General features: G+C 34.3%; 1 protein-coding gene across 1 annotated transcript in view; it reads left to right on the top strand.

Annotated features, from left to right (window-relative positions):
- GRIK2 (glutamate ionotropic receptor kainate type subunit 2) overlaps nt 1-20,590 on the top strand; it is a 652,272-nt gene that overhangs the window by 523,626 nt on the left and 108,056 nt on the right. Inside the window, exon 13 of the mRNA XM_047859025.1 lies at nt 198-415. Within this exon, the coding sequence (XP_047714981.1) occupies nt 198-415 (218 nt within the window). The remainder of the gene's footprint in view (nt 1-197; nt 416-20,590) is intronic.

Consider the following 20,590-nt stretch of genomic DNA (forward strand, 5'->3'; position numbering starts at 1 on the left):
TCCTAAGAGATGGTTTATTATCTGAAATTAGCCTCTGCTCTCCCAATGGTTGTTGCTTGCTTTCTAAAGCAATGTGTGAACCTATGATTTAAGCTTTTATTACACAGTGATTCCATTCTGCCACTGTGACCAAAAGTACCTGACTGCTGATCAAATTCTCTGTATTCGTTTCACCTTTTCCCCCCAATCTCTGTTAGGTTCTGAGCTCATGCCCAAAGCGCTCTCCACCAGGATAGTGGGAGGCATTTGGTGGTTTTTCACACTTATCATCATTTCTTCGTATACTGCTAACTTAGCCGCCTTTCTGACAGTGGAGCGCATGGAATCCCCTATTGACTCTGCTGATGATTTAGCTAAACAAACCAAGATAGAGTATGGTGCGGTGGAGGATGGTGCAACCATGACTTTTTTCAAGGTAAGTCCTACTGATTGTCTACAATTTACATATTAAAATGATAGAGTGCAAACAAATCTCCCTCTCTTAATGGATGTAAGGATGTAGCAACACTGTAATTTGTGAAGAATAATCAATAGTCAATAATCCTCAATAATCAACAATCAATAATAATCAATAGTAAAAAATAATCAGGTTCCTCAGGGGATGGAGGGGTATGTGTACAACTAAATACACGGTCATTAAGGCAAAACATTTTAATACTTGCAAATGGCAAGGAGTTCTTGCTTTGCAAGTATTCCCTTTTTGTCCGAAGGCAATTCTGCCCATGGCAACATTTTTTTTTCTCAACAAGGTTTTATCTTTGAATGTAAATGTCTATACATTTATTAGTATATATTAATATATTAGTATATTAATTACATTAAACATAATATAGTTAATATATAATATATATCAATATATGCCTAATGTAATGAATATATTAATACAATGTATTGATTATATATTAATATATATTTGTTAATATATATTAAATAGTATTAGATTCAGACTCTACCAGGCTTAGCTCTTCCAGAGGAATAGAATGATTACATACATACATAATATTCTTATATACACATTTCTTTCTGTTAAGGTGAAACAAGGCTTGTTTACAAGCCTACAGAAAAAGAAGGAAAATAAATGATAGAAATAAGCCAAAACAATTCTTGTTGATGCACATTCATCTAATGTTCTGTAAGGCACAGAGTTTGAAAAGGAGCTATACCACTGAACTCATAATGGTTTCCAGAGGGACAGTCCTGTGGAACACTGGAATGGAAAGTGCTTGAACCAGGTTCCAGGCATATAGAGTATCTTACCCTCTTTATTTTCCCTTTCTTCTTACTCCAGCTGATCTCATTGGGCCAAAATACAGTACTCTAAATTGGGTGATTTCACTTCAGGGAGTCAATATCACTTCGTAATTTCTTTTATATTGTACCAAGTCTTTTTGTTTTGTTTTGATGTTGTTATTGTTGTTGTTGTTTTAATATGCAATTTATTGTCAAATTGGTTTCCATACAACACCCAGTGCTCATCCCAACAGGTGCCCTCCTCAATGCCCCTCACCCACCCTCTCCTCCCTCCCATCCCCCATCAACCCTCAGTTTGTTCTGTTTTTAAGAGTCTCTTATGTTTTGGCTCCCTCCCTCTCTAACCTTTGTTTTCTTTTTCTTCCCCTCCCCCGTGGTCTTCTGTTAAGTTTCTCAGGATCCACGTAAGACTGAAAACGTGGTATCTGTCTTTCTCTGTATGACTTATGCTAAGTGTACTAAGTCTTTTTAAATTCTTTGTATGTCAGGCAAAATTTTAAGCATTGGTATTTTCCTTCACTGTTCATACAAATGTAATAGGAAGTTTAAGTATGCAGAAGTGGTAACTTTTTTAAATAGTTGAATCAAACTATAAAATAAATTCTCTCATCAAACATTCATCACGTACCTGTTGAGTACCAGAAATTGCATTACATATTGGTCTTCTAGAGCAAATAACATCTATTTCTCACTTTTAAGGAGATCATAGTTTAGTTGGATGACTATATCAACAATCATGGAACTGGGTTTTATGCTACTTAAAACACAAACTTTGCCAAAAATTATATAATTTTTGTTGTAAAAATTCTCACAAAACTAAATCATCTCTTTTTCTAGAGTTCTGGAGGACATAAATATCCAAAGAATGAGATAGGTTGATTGTTTAGTCAAATCTATATAATTCTTAAAATGTAATTATTTTCAGAGTGAATATCTCATACGGCTAGACGAAAGCTTAAAATGTGTATTTTTACATTTATTTGGAAAATCATTATTATTTAATCAAATTTGTTGAGTAACCAAAATGAGCAAAATATTATGATCAGTAAGTGCCATTTGACTATATTAATTACAACTGATCAATTTTCCCCATTGAATATTCAGAATTAATAAAGATAGCTTTTCTTATATAGCGTTTTTTTGTTTTTTGTTTTTATTTTTTTTTTGTTTTATTTTTGTTTTTTTTTTTAGAAAAGGAAATCATCTGTTGAAATGCTAAATGCACATTGTATGTGTCAGTAACTTTGTAGGGAGTGAATGTGGGATGCATTAAAATTATTATAGTATTCAAGAGACTTTTGAATAGAGTTTATTAAAAAACACCAAGTATCTAAACCAAGTGATTTGATTGACATCAGAAGTTACTATTTCTGTTTCAAAAATACATCAGAGTTTTCATTTTATTTTTTATATTCCAGAAGACTCAAATATCTTGTTTCAAAGTTCTTTTGTACCATGAGCAAGGTTTATCTCTAGAAAATCAACTTAAAAAATTATTTTTTTCTTATCTTTCAGCTTATTCTCTCCCCCTTTATTTTGTCTTTTCAGTCTTTTCAATTTTCTCTTTCTTTTTAAAAACTTTCAAATAATTTTTTAATTTTAATTTTTTTAGGTAAATTATACAGTATTCGTTTCTTTTTTTTTTTTTTGCCTACCTTCACTTTTCTTTGCTATTGACTTTTCTTCTTACTCTTTCAGCCCTTGTTTTCTCTCTCACATGCAAGGGTACCTATAGCACCAGGAGAAAATTGACATAGAACAATTTTCTGTTTCCAACAGCACAGACATTCTTTCTGTAGAATTAAGGCCTTCTGGAATCCATACTAATCACAGTAAAAACCACACAGTGATAATCACTAAGTTGACAATTACCTTATGTTGATAACTTTATCACATGCTGAATTCTTACTTTAAAATTAGGAAAAAAATTAGAATTTAAAAGAATACATTAAATATTGACTTCTCTTTATTTTAGTGTACCCCTAAATGATACTAATTTCAACCTCATATTTTAGTTTGTTAAATTATACACTTATACCAGCCATGGGTATAAAATTTAAAAATATATATATTCCTTAACAATCTGGAATTATAGTAATTGCATGCTCATTTTGCAACTTCACAATGAACCAGGGACTAGTGTGTGTATTCTATTTACATTTGATACCATTCTTTTATTTCTTAATTAACAGCAATGCATACAAACACTCTAGGAAGCACCCTTAAGGCACTGATTTCTAAAGGAATTTCCATCTTGTTTTTACAAATTTAACAAGACCCTGCTGTTAGTTAATTGTTCTGGAATGCTCAGTTCCAGAAAATTATTTTAAAGCATGGTATAATTTTGTTACTACAAGCAAGAAGAGCTGGCTCAAGATACCTGACCTTAAAGGGGTAAGTCCTCAGTATTGCAAAAGCACAGAGTTATGCCATTCTCTAATATTAAATAATCCTTTTTCCAAAGAACATGCTTGACTTTGTTTATTGAGCTTACGTGTATATTGTCTTCAAGAAGAGTTCTTTCTTCTCTTCTTTTATATCCATTACACTCCATGCGCATTCTTCCCAGGGATAAATGTAAAGTCATGACTGGTAAAGTAACTCAAAATTGAGCAGATGGTAGTTCTTCAGAGTTATTCTTTATAAACAGCAGAAAACTGTATGACATCACCAATATATATTCTTAATCATATTTTAATGATAAAATAGCTGAAGGCCCAGGGATTTCATTGAAAAACAATAAAGGAGTTGTCAAAACCTCCTTCTCGGAATCTGGGGACTTGGTGTAGTACAACTGAAATCTTACCCCAGAGCTGAACACTACACAGAATGTTTCTAAGCAACAAGCACATTCTTTTCTCCCGAAGTATAAAGATTAGGAGAATGAATACATACAGATCACATGTTCAAAAATAACTCAGTGAGAGCCTGTAGGTGTTATGGTTTCTTTTGAGAATCCCTGTATTTTCAAAGTGAGTCCTATGTTTTACAAAGTGATGCTGAATCACTTTGCTTCTATGCAACGCATGACTCAGGTTTTCCAATTCCTGACAATTCTCTCTCTGGGTTTGGTCTACCTGAAATCTCAAGCTTGCTATGTATACAAATACAGTCTGTCCTTCCAAAAAAGATGGTGTCAAAGGAGATACCTTTTTTATGGTTATTTTAAGAAGTTCTGCCGTATATTGTAAGAAATTTAAACAGTATCAAACATACAATGCATATCACTTAATGCTTCTGATAATAAAATCTAAAATTCAGAATAATTGTTATGAATGAAAAAAAAAAATCTGAAATCAGAGAAACTGGGGCTTGATTCCTGGCTCCACCACATATTGGCTGTATTTAGGTAAGATACTATTCCTTGCAAACCTCTGACTCCTCATTTCTACATTGGAATGACTAACAGGACCAATATGAAAGTATTATATGAATATTAAATGAAAGCTGTACACGTTTGCTAACCATCTAGTAAATGCTTGACGGAGGTTATATATTAGCATCACTAAAATACATGGCTAATTAAAAATATTCAGAATTTAGGATGATTTTAAACATAGTCAAGTAAATTATGTCTCTATGGCCCACAGTAGGATAAATAATTTTGAAATAGATTTAAGAAGAGATCACATCATGTTTATCTAATTGAAATTGCTTCAGTCTTCTGATAATTATTGTCATGAAGAGGAGGTAATTTGGTAAGTGAAATAAAAAGAAACTATGAGAGCTCTTTTCTAGACTGTGTAGTTTGAAATGGTATATTGAGGTGCATTTAACAATTCTTTGGGGAATTTATTGCAAAGTATAGGTAAAGGGAACTATAAAAATATTTAATATAAAAAATATTTATCCTTAACTTTAACCTTTTTTTAACCTAATGACTAAGATGTCTTATTTTAGGCAGTATTGCCATTCACCTTATGTTCTCAATTACATGTTCATTTGTAAGATATCAAATTTTTATTCAAGAAATAATTACCGATCATCTCTTATGTGGTAAGAACTGTGTTAAATCTTAAACATATTTCCTATATCTCCAAGCACTGCCTGCACCTGTCCATTCTATCTCCTATATATCTATTTCCTTTACTGTTTCCTTTACTGTTTCCTGTTTACTGTTTACTGTCCTGGTTATGAAAACGAGTGTCATCTCTGTCTAGGGTTTTGTAGTAACCATTTAACTTTTCTTTCTCCCAGTTTTGTCTGTATTGTTCTCTATGCTGCTACCAGAGTGACTTAAATTCCTCCAAAATTGCCCTCTCCCCTTTGCTTTAGGATATAAACCTGGCTTCTCAGTGTGTTTGTAGACACCTCATTGTTGAGAGTCTTGAGCAAATGGTGAAAAAGGAATTCTTGAGACGTCTTTGGTGCAAAAAGATGATTTTATTAAATATGGGGACAGGACCCATGGGCAGAAAGAGCTGCCCTGGGGTTGATTATATACTTTTAAGTTAGAGGGAGTTAGGGATAGTGTAAGTCTCTAAGGAATTTGAAAGCAAGGCTTTCAGAACCTTGAGGGGCTAGCTACTGTTAAGATTAGGTTACTTCTGGTCTTCAATAAAACAAAAACATTAAGGAAGTAAGGCGGCCATGAGTTCTTTGAGGAAGGTCACGCTCTACATGTTTCAGGTAAGTGTCAGTGGGCTGCAAGCTGTAAGGAGATTTAATTTATGTTACATTTTTCTTGCCTTTGTTTGCCTCATCATCATGGTCTGGCTTCTTTTATAGCCACTTGCTCTCACACTTGCAGCTACTCCCAGGTTTGTCACAAGTAAATGATGCACCTCCTTCTCCAATGACTGTTACACATTTTTTTTTCCCATCCCTGTCCCTTCTTATAACCAAATTGGTTATATTCTCTTTATTCCTTAGATACTAATTCATGCCTCACTTATCAAATTTTCATGATCCTTCCCCTACCTGTTCTACTCAGTTTGGGTAAGGTACTCCTTTATATTCTCTGAGCACTTTTTACTTTGGTTCCTATTGAATTTTCAACCCAAGCTGTCTTCTTGGTTCCTGTGTTTCTATACCACACTGCATAGCAGAGATTGAATCTATATCATTCACGTTTGAATCTCTAGTTCCCTGCACAGGCTTTGCATATGGTTTGGGCTTTATTAGTTATCGACTGCCACAATGATGTTGCTTGACAAACAGCAAAAATCTCTTAGTGGCGTGTAACATAAACCTTTATTTAGCTTACAAGTCAGCAGTCCTATTTCTAGAAACTTGGAAGCCCAGAGACTTTAGTACATTTTGAACAGACTCTGTTTCTCTTACACCAGGGTGACAGTGCTTTTGCCAATACCATTTTGGCTAAACATTTGTGGCCTTCAAATGTATCCAAGTGAGTCCATTTATAATCTAAAACCACAGGGACAGTTCTTTTTCAAATGTGCCTCTCTCTAAACTAATTGTTACTTTGGAATAGAAGCTCTTTGCTGGAGGAGAAAATCTACAAGGCATTGCCTTAACTTTTTCATAGGGCTGAACGAAGTACCTCGAGCAACGTGCATAATTTGTTCTTTAATTACGAAATGGTGCCCTGTTGGAACAATTTGGAGAACTTTTACTGACTTGAGACACTGAAGACTAGGAATGCTTAAAATTACCCAACCATGCAGATTCTAACTCTACAATATCACCTCTAAGTACTGGTTGCAAACAGCCCAGTTCTTTTAAATTGTTTCTTCCCTCTCCTCCTTCTCTTTGTTGTGCTTCTGATGAGTGATCTCTTTCTTGTACTACCTTATCCCATGTAGCTGAAAGTAACTAGCTGATTCCTTGAATATTTTGTCATTTTGTGTAGACATTTCTTTGGCCAAGTCCAAAAGATTATTACTGCATTTCAATCTTTTAACTTACGACAAGGCACACTTTAAAAATATTATTTCCCCCTATTTTCATTGATTCCTATTTCCCAATTTTCTCTCTAATGATTTCATTGTAATTTAGTATGTGACCCTAAATCAGTGTTTCGTATTTAGGTTCTCTTTATGGCACCAACTCACTTCTTTTACCTAATTCTGTACAGTTATCCCATGGCACAATGACTATAGCATCCATTGATGGAAAACCTGTGACAGAGAGTTTTAGGTAGATTGTGTGATTATTTTCAAATTTTGCTAATCTGTAGAACTAAAAAAGTTTTTCTTTTCAAAATATGTAGCTCTCTATGGCATTTCCATTTTTGACTTTGGGTTAAAAGTCAGTTTATTTGGAAGTATAGGTTGTAGTGTTAGGAATATAAGCAAGTGGATTAATCCATCTGGAGGAAAAGTTTTATGTTTTGGTACTTAGCCACAGAGGATTTTGTTTTATTTTTCTTTGTGCATAGTCTCCCTCTTTAGGAGAACTCAAAGTACTTTCTAAATGCCAACTCATTAATCTTTACTGCAACCCCTGAGGAAGGTAGGAAGCAATTATCATTATGCTCATTTAACAGATGAGGAAACTGGGCCATGGAGAGGTTAAGTGACTTATTAATTATGAAAGCAATAACCAAGGGACTCGTAGTATCAACAATAAAAGTAATAGCTAAAGATATGATGGCATAACCATCATTACTCAGAAGAATTAAGTGCATTAGTCATTTTGGCTCACCCACATGACCCCAACTGTTTGATCATATTAAATTTCTAAAACATTTGCTTTAAGCCACTGGGGCAGATATAGTTATAACATGTTCTTTATAATCTGCTGCTTATTCTGAGCTTATCAGTTCAATGGTCTTCTAAAATTAAATTATGCTGGGGTGGCAGTATAGGTTTTTAAGCCTGAATTGCTTGTGTGGCATGCCTGTAATGATTTTTCAAAAGCTTGAGTGAGTTTTGCTTCTTAAATGCCAAAAGAACAGAAGTAATTTTTGAGTTGAGAGATAGAATGTAAAAAAATTTGGCAGTTTACTGCATGTACTTAATAAATGGATTTAGAAACATATACCATTCATTAGACATTTTTCATATTATTCTTTATTTCTCAAAAACATAATTTTTGTTTGTTGTTTTTATTTAAAGCAGCAGTAGCAATGAAAGTATAATATATTTACCATGAAAAGATTTATACATTGCAGAAGTAAATTTTCAAAATGGCATCTGTAGTGTACTTTTCACATTGCAAAAGGGTTTTTCTGAAATGAGTCTTTAGTTTCCTCTTACTATATTGGTGGTACAATATTTTGAAAGTTTCATTTTGTATATGCATAAAATTGACCTAAAATAGTTACAACGACGAGAAAGATAATCTAAAGTGACTTTTGAATTCATTTTATTTTTTTATTGAGATATAATTGACTTATCTTGTTTAAGTTTAAGGTGTATAATGTGTTGATTTGATGAATTTATATATTGCAGTATGATTATCACTGTAGCATTAGCTAACATCTCCATCAAATCATTATCACAATTGAAATCTAGTCTGTTAGCAACTTTGAAGTTTATAATACAGTATTCCTAACTTTAATCACAATGCTGTATATTAGATCTCCAGAACTTATTCTTTAAATGCCTTTCATAGTTTATGTAGTAAATTCCCAGTTAAGTATGGTCATCACAAAGAAAGGGTTCAATAACTATTTATCTGCATGTGGATAGAAACTGGATATGTCTTTCACTGCATACCAAATTTACTACTATATGTATTTTAATTATTTTCCACCACTATCCAGGAGGGATTCTTTGACAATATAATAATTAGAAATTCATTATCGTACCTCAGTAAGTACAGGGATTATTTCTTACATATTTGCTTGCAAAAGAGTTGTCCCGTTTATACAGGTGTTACTAACTTGCCACCTAGTTTTGCTTTCAAGTCATGTTTCTTTACTTGGAGTCAATTTATGCTTAGCAATGACACTGCCCTTTTCTCCTCAATAATTTAGATCTCAAATTTCAGCTTTGGGTTTCACATGGGGGCTATAGTCTCTGTGCCTAGAAACTAGTTTAAAACTGGAATATTAATATGAGCACATGTATATTGGCATCAAAGTTTTGTGACTTAACAGTTTTTATTTGTTGATAAATAAAGCTAGCGATACTGACTACTTATCCGTGTCCTCAGTTAAAGCACTACTTCAGCTTATGGGGCCAGTCTTTTATCTATCAAAATAGTAGATGTGGGTGGGCTGCAAGCATTGGGACTGGACAGCATGGATGTCATATAGGAATATGGTCTTATCTGTGGTAGGCGATCACGTTATTCTGACAAGCAAGAAGATAGTCTTGATTTTTACGCCAATTTTTCTTTTTCAAGGGATAGTCATTATTTTGTCCTATTTGGGTATATCGTTCACTAAGTTTCAAAAATCTTTAAAACATCCCTTTGTTCAAATCAGTAGTCTCAACCTGCTTGCACATTAGAACATTAGAATCATTCTTAGAGAATACTGAGGCCCAGACCCGTCTCCAAGCCAAGGAATTAAAAATATTTGGAGGTGAGATTCTTGGTATCTGAGTTTTTTTTTATAACTTCTTTTGGTGATTCCAGTGTGCAGGAAGGGTTAAATTAACCCTGTCTGAAATATAAATAATCCCTTCATTATTGGCATCTGTATTTAATAACTAATTGCATTTACTTCATTTCTTTCATATTAGTTTGGGTATTCTTTTGTTCTGAAACCCAGAATTCACAAAATATCAGACAGAAGCATGAAATGATGATAAATCTGTTGAATGTACTCTTACTTCTTTCAAATTATTTACCTTTTGTTCAAAAGAGATTTGCTGAGAGTGAATAATCTAATTACATCATTTCTGACACTGTTCCTGGAAGTCCCCAGTTGGTAGGCATAAGGATTGACTTGTAGCAGGATGAAGACAGCTAGAGCTTTCTCCTTTCTCAGGGAATTATGGTGGAGTAAATCCTGACCTTCGTTGTGTCTCTGAGTAAAAGTTGAGAAAATATATATTCTGTGGTAACTAGGGAGTGAATACATTCACCTTTTCTTTGTAAGTCTTATTGCAGGTTCTTCCACTGTGCGGGAGGGAGGAGAAATTAGAGACCAGTACGCAGGCATATTAAAGTCTTGGAAGGATTATTATATATGTGGCTTTTGTGTTTATAACTGGGACCAGATTAAGAAGCAGAGAAGTACCTTACTTTGTAATTATATATCGAGTTAGATTCTGCACAACAGTTTGAGATTTGGGCTCCTGTAGTTTTGTTTCCTGAGCTGACAGGATTATTCTGTAGTATTTGGTGAACTACTGTCACTCCTTCCTTGTGGAAAGAATGCACCTATGTTAACTGGTGGGGGCAAATTATTACACAATTCTAATTGATATCTTTTTTTGTGTTCCTTTGGAATTCCTCATTATCCCTCTGCATATCTATACTGAAACCAAATTCTCATCACACATGGCTCTAATGTGGGTGATGGAAAACCAGATATACTTAAGTTTCCAATCCAAAAACTGTTCTTGCCAACTTGCTTGCAAGTTAGTAATTAAGTAATGACTCAACGATTACATAGAAAAAATAGAAACTTTATTTTGAATTCTTTGTTTCATGTATTCAAGTTCACATATAATCTGGTTTATTGTTTTGATTTCTCTGCATATTTAATGAAACAAACCCTGAAAGCTTTACATGATCGAACACCAATGTATCCTAGCAGTCAGTTTAGATTAGTGATTAATATTGTTACTGAAATACTCATCTGTCTAAGTTGATGTTTTCTTTGTTTTTCATCAGGCAGCTTTTCTAGAAATCTAAAAGAAATATCTTAGCAAAGATTTTTGTAGCCATACCATTTCTCTTTTCTCCCAAATATTTTTTTCTTCATTATTGCTTTTAAGATACGAGTTATAGGTAATGGATCAATGTTAACATTAGGTTAAATAGCAAAATTTTGTTTAAAAAAGCAAAGTTGGTATTTTAAAAGTGTTGTTATATTTTTATTAGTATCTAATATGGTTTTGATATTAGTCATGTTTGAAATTAATATTTAAACCAATTTTTTATAATACATTTAAATTATTGGCATAGTAAGGGGGTTACTTTCACCCAGGGAGATTGTCTCTCTCCCCCATCCTCACTAACACACAATTTATTGTATGTGAGGCCTGATCCTATGTTTATTACAGGGATTTGCATAAGGCCTACAGGAAACCAACACCATTTTACTATGTTCCCATTGCAAGAAATAAAATGGTGCCTTTGAGTAAAGCTGCTTCATCAGACACTAGTTTAGCATGCCAAGTTACAGCTATCAATGGTGAAACAGCAGATGTGAAGGCTAGTTGGCATCAAAGCATATGAGTTGAAGACTTTCCTATGGGAAAGAAAGTGCTTCATTACACTTTATCTATACTAAGAACATTGGTTCTATCAAGCTGTCTGGGAAAATTAGATGATGATGGGTTTTATTACCTTAGCTCTGCCAGAGTGAATTCAATAGTTAAAAAGTAAGTGATAACACCATTTGGGGAATTATAAGAAGTTATTAGAGTTTCAGTGTATTTAAACTTCGAAAGAGCAGCAACTTTTATCTCCGCTTCTCTAAAATGTCTGAGGGACAAAAGTTTAATCCCTCTCTAATTTTCAATATGTACCAATGAAGCTTTGGGACTCTAATTGAAGAAAGAAGTTTTGTGTTTGACTGAAGTGTAAAATCTGAGAAACAATGTTTTAATTGCCTTGAAAGGCAAGTGCATGAGGCTGTTGTCATTCCAGGATACACTGTGGTTCTGTCTCTCTTCTGCCCTCCCTCCTCCACTCTGTGCAGGGACCACTCTTGCTGTTTGTCAAGTCAGCATGGCAGCTCAAACACCACATTGCACCTCATCAATCTTAGGCTAGAGGGCCCCACAGGGAGTGAGAAAACTCAAAGTCAGTTAATAGAGCAACATAGAGCTGGCCTGTCAAGTACTGCATAATGGATAATTGTCACTGTAAGAGTTTATAGCCACCGGTTAGGCAACAATTTGCAAGGGACTTGGAAAGGCATATTTTTGGACATAAAAATATAGGCTTAGATAAATATAAAAATTGTCACTTAAAACTTGTAATGTTTTATTTGTTAGTTAAAAGGTTAAGATGAAAACTTCTCTTCTATGTAAGTTGCAGCATAAAAGCATCATTCGGTATTTCTAAAACAAATGTACAAACAAACAAAACACCCAGTTTCTCTGCTTTGTAAATTATTTGAGGAAATTATTTTAATTGGGATTGTGGCTAAGAAAGATCTATTAATCATGTTTAGTGTGTGTGTGTGTGTGTGTGTGTGTGTGTGTGTGTGTGTTTGTAAGGGGGAATCAAACTTTAGAGTATCAACAAAAACATATTATCCTTTTAGATTATCCATTAGCTAAAGTGAATACTGTGAAACTTGTACTTAATCCAGAATACCCTTACGCCCTTGGCAGTTAATGTTCTTGATTTTTCATGCACCATGATGTCTTTTTCTTTTTTTTTTTTTTTTTGGTGGGGGTGTGTGTGCTATTTTCTGTTGTTGCAAATACACTTTAAGCTAATTATCACATTTGGTCAGCTGAACATTCTTTTGTTCATTTGTTTTCCTATCTCTTTTCCAAAAGTCCTAATAGCAAAAATACCACTTTGTTCTTTGATATTAAGAGCTGATTAAAGACATTATATGTAGTTAAGTAGGTTCTCTCATTATATCATAAAGCAAAATGAGGTTTACTGTTACTACTGCTTCCATCTTTGCTGTATAGACTTTCATTTAAAGACAAAACAGAACTGCTTTTCCCCCTTGGAAGTGTGCAAAATGTAGGATTATCAGCCCTTCTGATAGTAAATCATCTTATTACTTCATCACTCATATTCACCAATAGCAAACACAGCTCATAAAGCATCCTTTCTTTTTTATACCCTTTCTCTACCCCAATAGATTGGAAAAAAGACAAAATAAATTTTATTTATTTATTTTTTAATTTTTTTTAACGTTTATTTATTTTTGAGACAGAGAGAGACAGAGCATGAACGGGGGAGGGGCAGAGAGAGAGGGAGACACAGAATCAGAAGCAGGCTCCAGGCTGCAAGCTGTCAGCACAGAGCCGGACGCGGGGCTCGAACTCAGGGACCGCGAGATCGTGACCTGAGCCGAAGTCGGACGCTTAACTGACTGAGCCACCCAGGCGCCCCCAAAATAAATTTTAGAGGTGTTGATAGTTGCAAACTGAATATAATAGATTCCTCAAAAATATTGCTTTTCAAAAAGCAATATTGGCTAGATTAAACATTAATGCTAAATGTCTTTGTCATAAAGAGGTCAGATTCTGAAGTAATTCAAGTTCTTTTGCTGGGATATTATTGACTTTGACAGTGCCTAGAGTTGTAAATATCTAATGCATACTGTTAAGCACTTTCATTGACCTCCTGTGTTCAGAGAGAGTCCTTAGCAGTTTCATAAGTAAAGAACTTTACAGATGAGGGAATGTGTCTGCACCTGTATGCACAATCATGAGTGAGTGTGTTCTATAGGAATAAGATATGCTACTTTAATTGGAATTAAATTATGAATGGTTACATGATTTATTTTTCTTATACCCAGTTTCCATATTAAATCTGTTCTAGTGGAATAATAGTTCAGGGCTGGCAATAAATTGTAATTTTATTTTTCCTGATAGCATTTGAATAATGCTTTTGATTATCATTAGCCTATTGTATATACCACAACACTAGTGGAGTTCAGTGAAAAGATTTGATTGTCTCTAAAGGTAGGTGTTTCCTTTATTAAATATTGTAATTACAACTAATTAGAGGTTACACAATAAATTAGTTTGCTTTGTAGGTCCCTTGACTGCTTTCAGAACACTGGGAGTTTATGCTTCATTATAATTTATTACAAAAACAATTAAATAAAGACCAAATAATTAGAAAGTAGCATTAATAGTGGATATAAATGATTGTTGAATCAATACAATGCAGTTTAACAAAATGATTAAATGCATAAACTAGGTTGTGTCATGAAATCATATATATCACTTGTTAGGGATTTACTTAACTAACTAGGGCTTCTGTCTTTTTATAGCTAAACTGGGGGTTTAATTACCTGTTTTATAGATTGTTTACATAAAGCACTAAACATGTAATAAACTCCCAGTGTGTGCTTACTGCTATTCTTATTTTAAGGCGCTTAATAGTTGAACTGATAAACTCTGTAGCAGATAAAACCATTTCCCTCCAAATGAATGCTTGCATTCCTGGAAATACATCCAGTTTACCTATGCTTAATGCCAAAAGCTGGTACTCAATTACATTTATGTTTGATTTGTGATTTAATCTTGATTGTAGATTATTAAAAAATATTCTAGATTAATCTCTTGCACTGCTGAAAAGATAAAATGCATCATGAATCCAGCTCCATCCATACATCCAATTTTAATTAATGATCTTTTTATTAATGGTTTTTTAATTAACGGTCTTTTTATTAATGTGTGAGATTTACTTTGACAAACAATTCATGCTCAGAATTAATGCTTAAATAGAAGAACTCCCATTTTTAATTGCTCTTCCTCTCCATAAATATTAACCATTGTAATTTTAGCAAGTTTCTTTTTCTCTTATAAAAATAATGCATATGACTCATGAGAACTATAGAATTTTAGGAAAACAAAGGAAAAAATGTCAAAGTCCAACCTACAAAGACAAATCCTAATATCCTGTAACAAAAGCCTCCAGTATTTTCTCACTATATTTTGTTTTTCTCTTGTTTCAGTGTTAAAGACTTTTAGCCTGTATATAGCTTTACATATCTCATATTTCCACTGAACACAGGTAGCGATACTTTTTTCAGGAATATGCTTTAAAAATTCATTATCAGCATGTTCACTTTGGCAGCACATATACTGAGTTTCATTATCAGTAAAATAGGGTTATAAGAATGTGTTCATGATACTTTCAGAAATATTTTTTTTCTTGAGATAAAGTCTAAAACAAAAAGCCAGTTGCTATTTCCAAACCCATTCACCTAGTCATTGCAAACTTCTTTTTATTGTTTATTTTATTTTTGAGAGAGAGAGAGAGAGAGAGAGAGGGAGGGAGAGGCAGACTGTAAGAGGAGGAGAATAGAGAGAGAGAGAGACAGACAGACAGACAGACAGAATCCGAAGTAGGCTCCAGGCTCTGAGGTGTCAGCACAGAGCCCTACATGGGGCTCTAACTCACTAACTGTGAAATCGTGACCTGAGCGGAAGTCGGACGCTTAACCAACTGAGCCACCCAGATGCTCCCACTAACTTTCAAAATATGTTTGTATATAAACACACATGCATAGCAAAGAAATCATTTATATCCTAAATACCTCAGATAACAATTGAGATATTGATTTTCAATGTTTGTTGCATTAAACTATCAGAAATTTAATGCTTTCATATATTAAATTTAATAAATGCTTTTAATCAAACCTTGAAGGAAAATTGGTAGAGAGATAGTTTTAAGGTTGTCTGTTTAGACTTCTTAATATAATTTTTTTCTTCAAGTGAAAAAGAAAAAAAATCTTGTAATAGAAATATATAGGAGTAGTTGTTAACCTTTTTCTGTTGAGCCATATTTACTTATATTTAGAAGAATGATTATAGAAATATCTTTCTTTATCTACATTAGCTGTAGTTTATTCAGTCTTTCCATGTCTATAAATGAAAAAGAACACTTGCATGGCTGTACTGTCACATAGAGTTGACATTGAATGCATGTAGTCTGGAATTCCATTCCTCAGTTATTCTAGGATGCCCAAGATAAGCTAGTGTCAAGGGAGTCTATGTTAGCTCATATTTTTTAGGTATTCACATACAGATATTTTTATTGTATCAGCCTTTTCTTCCAACACTAGAAGAAACTAACCCAGCCTAACTCTAGCAAATATATTTTAGTGGAGTAAATTAGGAATCCATATTAGTTGGGGGTGATGACGGTCTGGCTGCGACATAGCACCCCATTGATCCCTGGAGTTGATTCAGCTGATCTGACTGGCTAGGCAGGTATCTCTCTCCCCCACCGCTCCATGTGCGCCCCTCCCAAAGCTGTGTGCTGGGTACAAGAGGAAACGAGGGTGACTTTCCCCAGTAGAGGAGGACTTTCTTTGGTCGAGGGTAAACGAACAGCTGCACTCCCTGCTAGAACCTCCAAACAGGCTCTCAAAGTCCATTAGTAGGAGAACATAGGGTGGTCAAGCTTCCAAGACCCCAGACACATCAAATGAGGTGCTGCATGTGGCAGTCTGCCTTTCTTTAAAGAATAAAATACAAAAACAACAACAATAGCGGCAGCAGCAGCAACAACAACAAGGTATCCATATTGTCAAAATAGAAGAAAATGACTTGAGGCCATGACTAAGAAAGGAACATGTCTAAAAATAACAATTTTTAGATCTACCTGATACATCCTAATCTTTAGGAAGATGTTTGATAAACGACTACCCAAATTTGATGACGATGATGATGAAGATGATGATGTTGATGATGTTGAAGAAGATGTTGATGTTCCTGATAGAGATCTGCCTTGGAATCCAGGGAAAACACTAGAGCAATTTATGTTTATGAGTTAAAATAATAGAGGTGACTTTAAGAAAACCAGCAAAATTTATTCTAAAGAAGTCAAGTAAACTAGCATTAGCAGGAGGGTAACTTCCAAAGTCAGAAAGACATCTTTATTTAAATGTGTCTGAGAAGTAATTTTTTGAAAACAGGAGTCCTGAGATCATGGGATGTAACCTTCATCATAATGAAGTAGCTTGTGCATGGGCATCAGCCTGCTGGGCTTCACTTTCAGAGCTGCTTTTTCTCCGGGGCCCAATCATTGCAAGTTGCGCTTCCATTTATTTCTACACTGATGCCCTAAAGATGTAGTTCTTAGAGTAAAACTCTTATGGCCAGAAGAACAAAATTAATTGTACTTTGAAAATAAAAATGGTAGCTAAACTCTTCCTTTTTTTATGTGTGTTGTCAGTAGACAGGCAATAGCTATCTTACCATCCTTCTCACTCCTTATTAACCCTTGTTTCTTTCCAAATCTCAGGCCTAATTTATTATACCTGCTATCTCTTAAAAATGAGTGTGCAGTGATCTACTGTTACTAGCTCAAAAGAAACACTTGAGTGTTTTGCCTGACCTTCTTTCTTTGAATTTGGGAATACTTTTAACAGTGTCCGTGTCAGTAGTTCGCTACAAAACACTTCAGAGAAATTTCACTATCTCAGGCTAACAAATAGGTCCGGAGTTTTGTTTTGTTATGGCTTTCACTAAAATGTGAATGTCTCTTAATACATGAAATGTGGCTAGTGCAACCAAGGAACAAAATTTCTTGTTTTAAATCGAAGTATAGTTGATATACAATATTACATTAGTTTCAGGGGGACAGCATGGTGATTAGATAAGTCCATACGTTATGCCGTGCTCTCCCCAAGTCCAGCTACCACATGCCACCACACAACACTATTACAACACCATTGACTATATTCCCTATGCTGTACTTTTCACCCCCATTACTTATTCATTCTGTAATTGGAACAAATTTTAAATTTTATCTAATTTTAATTGATTTAATTGGGAAAATTTGAACCTGAGGCAGTGCAAGACATTTTTCCATTAAACACAAAATTATATATTTGTTTTCAATTTTGTGTCATGTTGGATATTGTATTATAGAGCATGTGGTCAGTGCCTGTGTCATTTTTAGTATTGCTCATAAACACATCATTGATATCAGTGGCAATGGATTGATTCAGTTCAAATTATTTATTCTGTGTACTGATGTAACATTGTAATGTGTTTGTTTAGCAGTCTATGCATATTATGACACAAGTTACAATGATAACTATGTAAGCCTCAACTGGCAATTCAATTGAAATATATACTGTTATTTTAAACAAAGTATAATTAAATTATTTTTCTAGTTTAAAAAGTACATATGGGCGAGTTTTCAAATTTAAAATGAAGGTATAGTATTGAAGCAGAATTGAGTAGAAATGGAGAAGCAAATACAACTGGAACAGTAAAGAATAAAAGTCTGGGTGAAGGCATGTTACAGATTTCACCATAAATGGCAATTGCAACTTACTGAGGCAGAGCTAAGTGGAAAAGCTGTTTGTTACATAAAAAGATTTTTAACAACAACAAAGTCATTATCAAGAAACATTCTCAGGAAAAGCATAGTGAATTTGACAGACAGTTTCTCTTAACAGTAACAAGATAATCAATGAAATTAGTTGCCTGAAATCAGAGTCAAATGTTCCAAGAATTTAAAAAGATTGTTAGATGTTTATAGCAGAATTACCAACAATAGCCAAATTTGGAAAGAACCCAAATGTCCATCGATTGATGAATGGATAAAGAAGATGTGGTATATAGGTACAATGGAATATTACTCAGCCTTCTAAAAGTAATGATGTCTTACCATTTGCAATGACGTGGATGGAGCTAGAGTGTACTATGCTAAGTGAAATAAGTCAGGCAGAGAAATAAATATACCATATGATTTCACTCATGTGTGGAAATTAAGAAATGAAATAGATGAACATAAGGAAAGGGGGGAAAAGAGAGGGAGGCAAAACATAAAAGACTTTTAACTATAGAGAACAAACTGAAGATTGATGGAGGGGAGGCAGGTGGGGGATGGGCTAAATACGTGATGGGTGTTAAGGAGGGCACTTATAAGGGTTGCCTGGGTGGCTCAGTTGGTTAAGCGCCTGACTTCTGTTCAGGTCACAATCCCACAGTTTGTGGGTTCAAGCCCCATGTGGGATTCTGTGTTGACAGCTCAGAGCCTGGAGCCTGCTTCTGATTCTGTGCCTCCCTCTCTCTTTGCCCATCCCTAACTCGTGTTCTCTCTCTCAAAAATAAACATAATTTTTAAAAAAATTTACAGAACTGTTAACTCTACTCAAAATTCTCATAAAAGAAATGGTTGCCATATTTTCAATAACCGAAGATTAAAAATGGTAGTATGTTTTAGTTTTTTTCACTAATATCTCACATTGTACAAACTTAAATTCCCAACCTGTTTCACTTTATGAGTTTCCAGCTGTTTTATAAATCTTAGTCTTAGATCACATTGGGACTGAAAAATATGTTCCCACATTTTTCTCCTGTCGCTACTGATAAGTCATTTTCAGAAATATGTTTTTTTTCTTTGAATTACCAAGATGACACTTCTTTCTATATTAATTGATCCTACTCGAACGGTTTTTGGTTTTCCTCAATCTAAGTGAGAAGAATTTGATGGTGATTTGATCTAGACCACAAACCAGTTGAACAAATCTCTGTATCCACTACAGCTTGAAAGCAGGATTGCATGTATAGTTTGTAGTCCAATTTTCAGTATCCAAAAGTGTTTTGTTTTTGTTTTTGTTTTTGTTTTTGTTTTTTCTTTTTTTCTTAGAGTTCTCCTACTGTCAGAGTCTCTAGCTTTCTAGCATTCTGAACAGAGAAGAAACTCTGCTTCTGCTTTTCTAGTTGGCCCAACATTTCCATGACAAATGAGGACTACTCAATCACCTGCCTCCCTCCCACCCCTATCTCTGGCAGATAATCCCCTCTTATCACTGCTTGCCCAGTTATTTTCTAGCATTTGTAGCCCCTAAATTAACACAGAAGTCCAGACAATAGTGAGAACCAGGAAACATACTCTGCCTCTCAAAATTAGTATCCACAAAAACAAAGAATGGCTGTTTATCGGACAAAGAGAATTTACAAGGAGTATCGTGTACAGGTGGAAACAATGTTGTGCCTATGTCCTTTCAACTCGGCAGCAGCATTTTATTCTAATAAGCGTGGGCATTGATTTATTTGTAATACAGTTGAAGCATCTTTGTAGTTAAAAGAAATTTCTCTCAGGGATGCCTAGGTGGCTCCGTTTGTTGAGCGTCCAGCTCTAGATTTCAGCTTAGATCATGATCCCAGGGTCGCAGGATCAAGCCCCATATTAGGCTTGCTGAGCATGGAGTCTGCTTGAGATTCTCTCTCTCTCTCTCTCTCTCTCTCTCTCTCTCTCTCTCTCACCCTTCCTCTGCCCCTCTCCCCGGCTCATGCTCTCTCTCCCTCTCTCTTTCTCTCTAAAATAAAAATAAAAAAAACAAAAAAAACAATTTAAAATTAAAAAAAAAGAAAAAGAAATTTCTCTCAGACTCCAGCAGTAAGATGTCTGTGTTAATTTTCCATGTTGGGATACATCTTTTGGTGTATCTTAGCATATTAATATAATGTACTGTGATGTGACTAGAGAAATTATTGGGCATAGTTATTCAAATGCTTTTTAACTGGAAATCCATAATCTTTATTTACTTCTAAATGTACTCTGTTATTATTACTCTTGAACTGTGAAGGAAAACTTCTGCATCTTCTATTCACTCGTTAACATGGTGGATATAAGGCATTTA

Source organism: Prionailurus viverrinus, chromosome B2 (genome assembly GCF_022837055.1).
Source record: "Prionailurus viverrinus isolate Anna chromosome B2, UM_Priviv_1.0, whole genome shotgun sequence".
Lineage (NCBI taxonomy): Eukaryota > Metazoa > Chordata > Mammalia > Carnivora > Felidae > Prionailurus > Prionailurus viverrinus.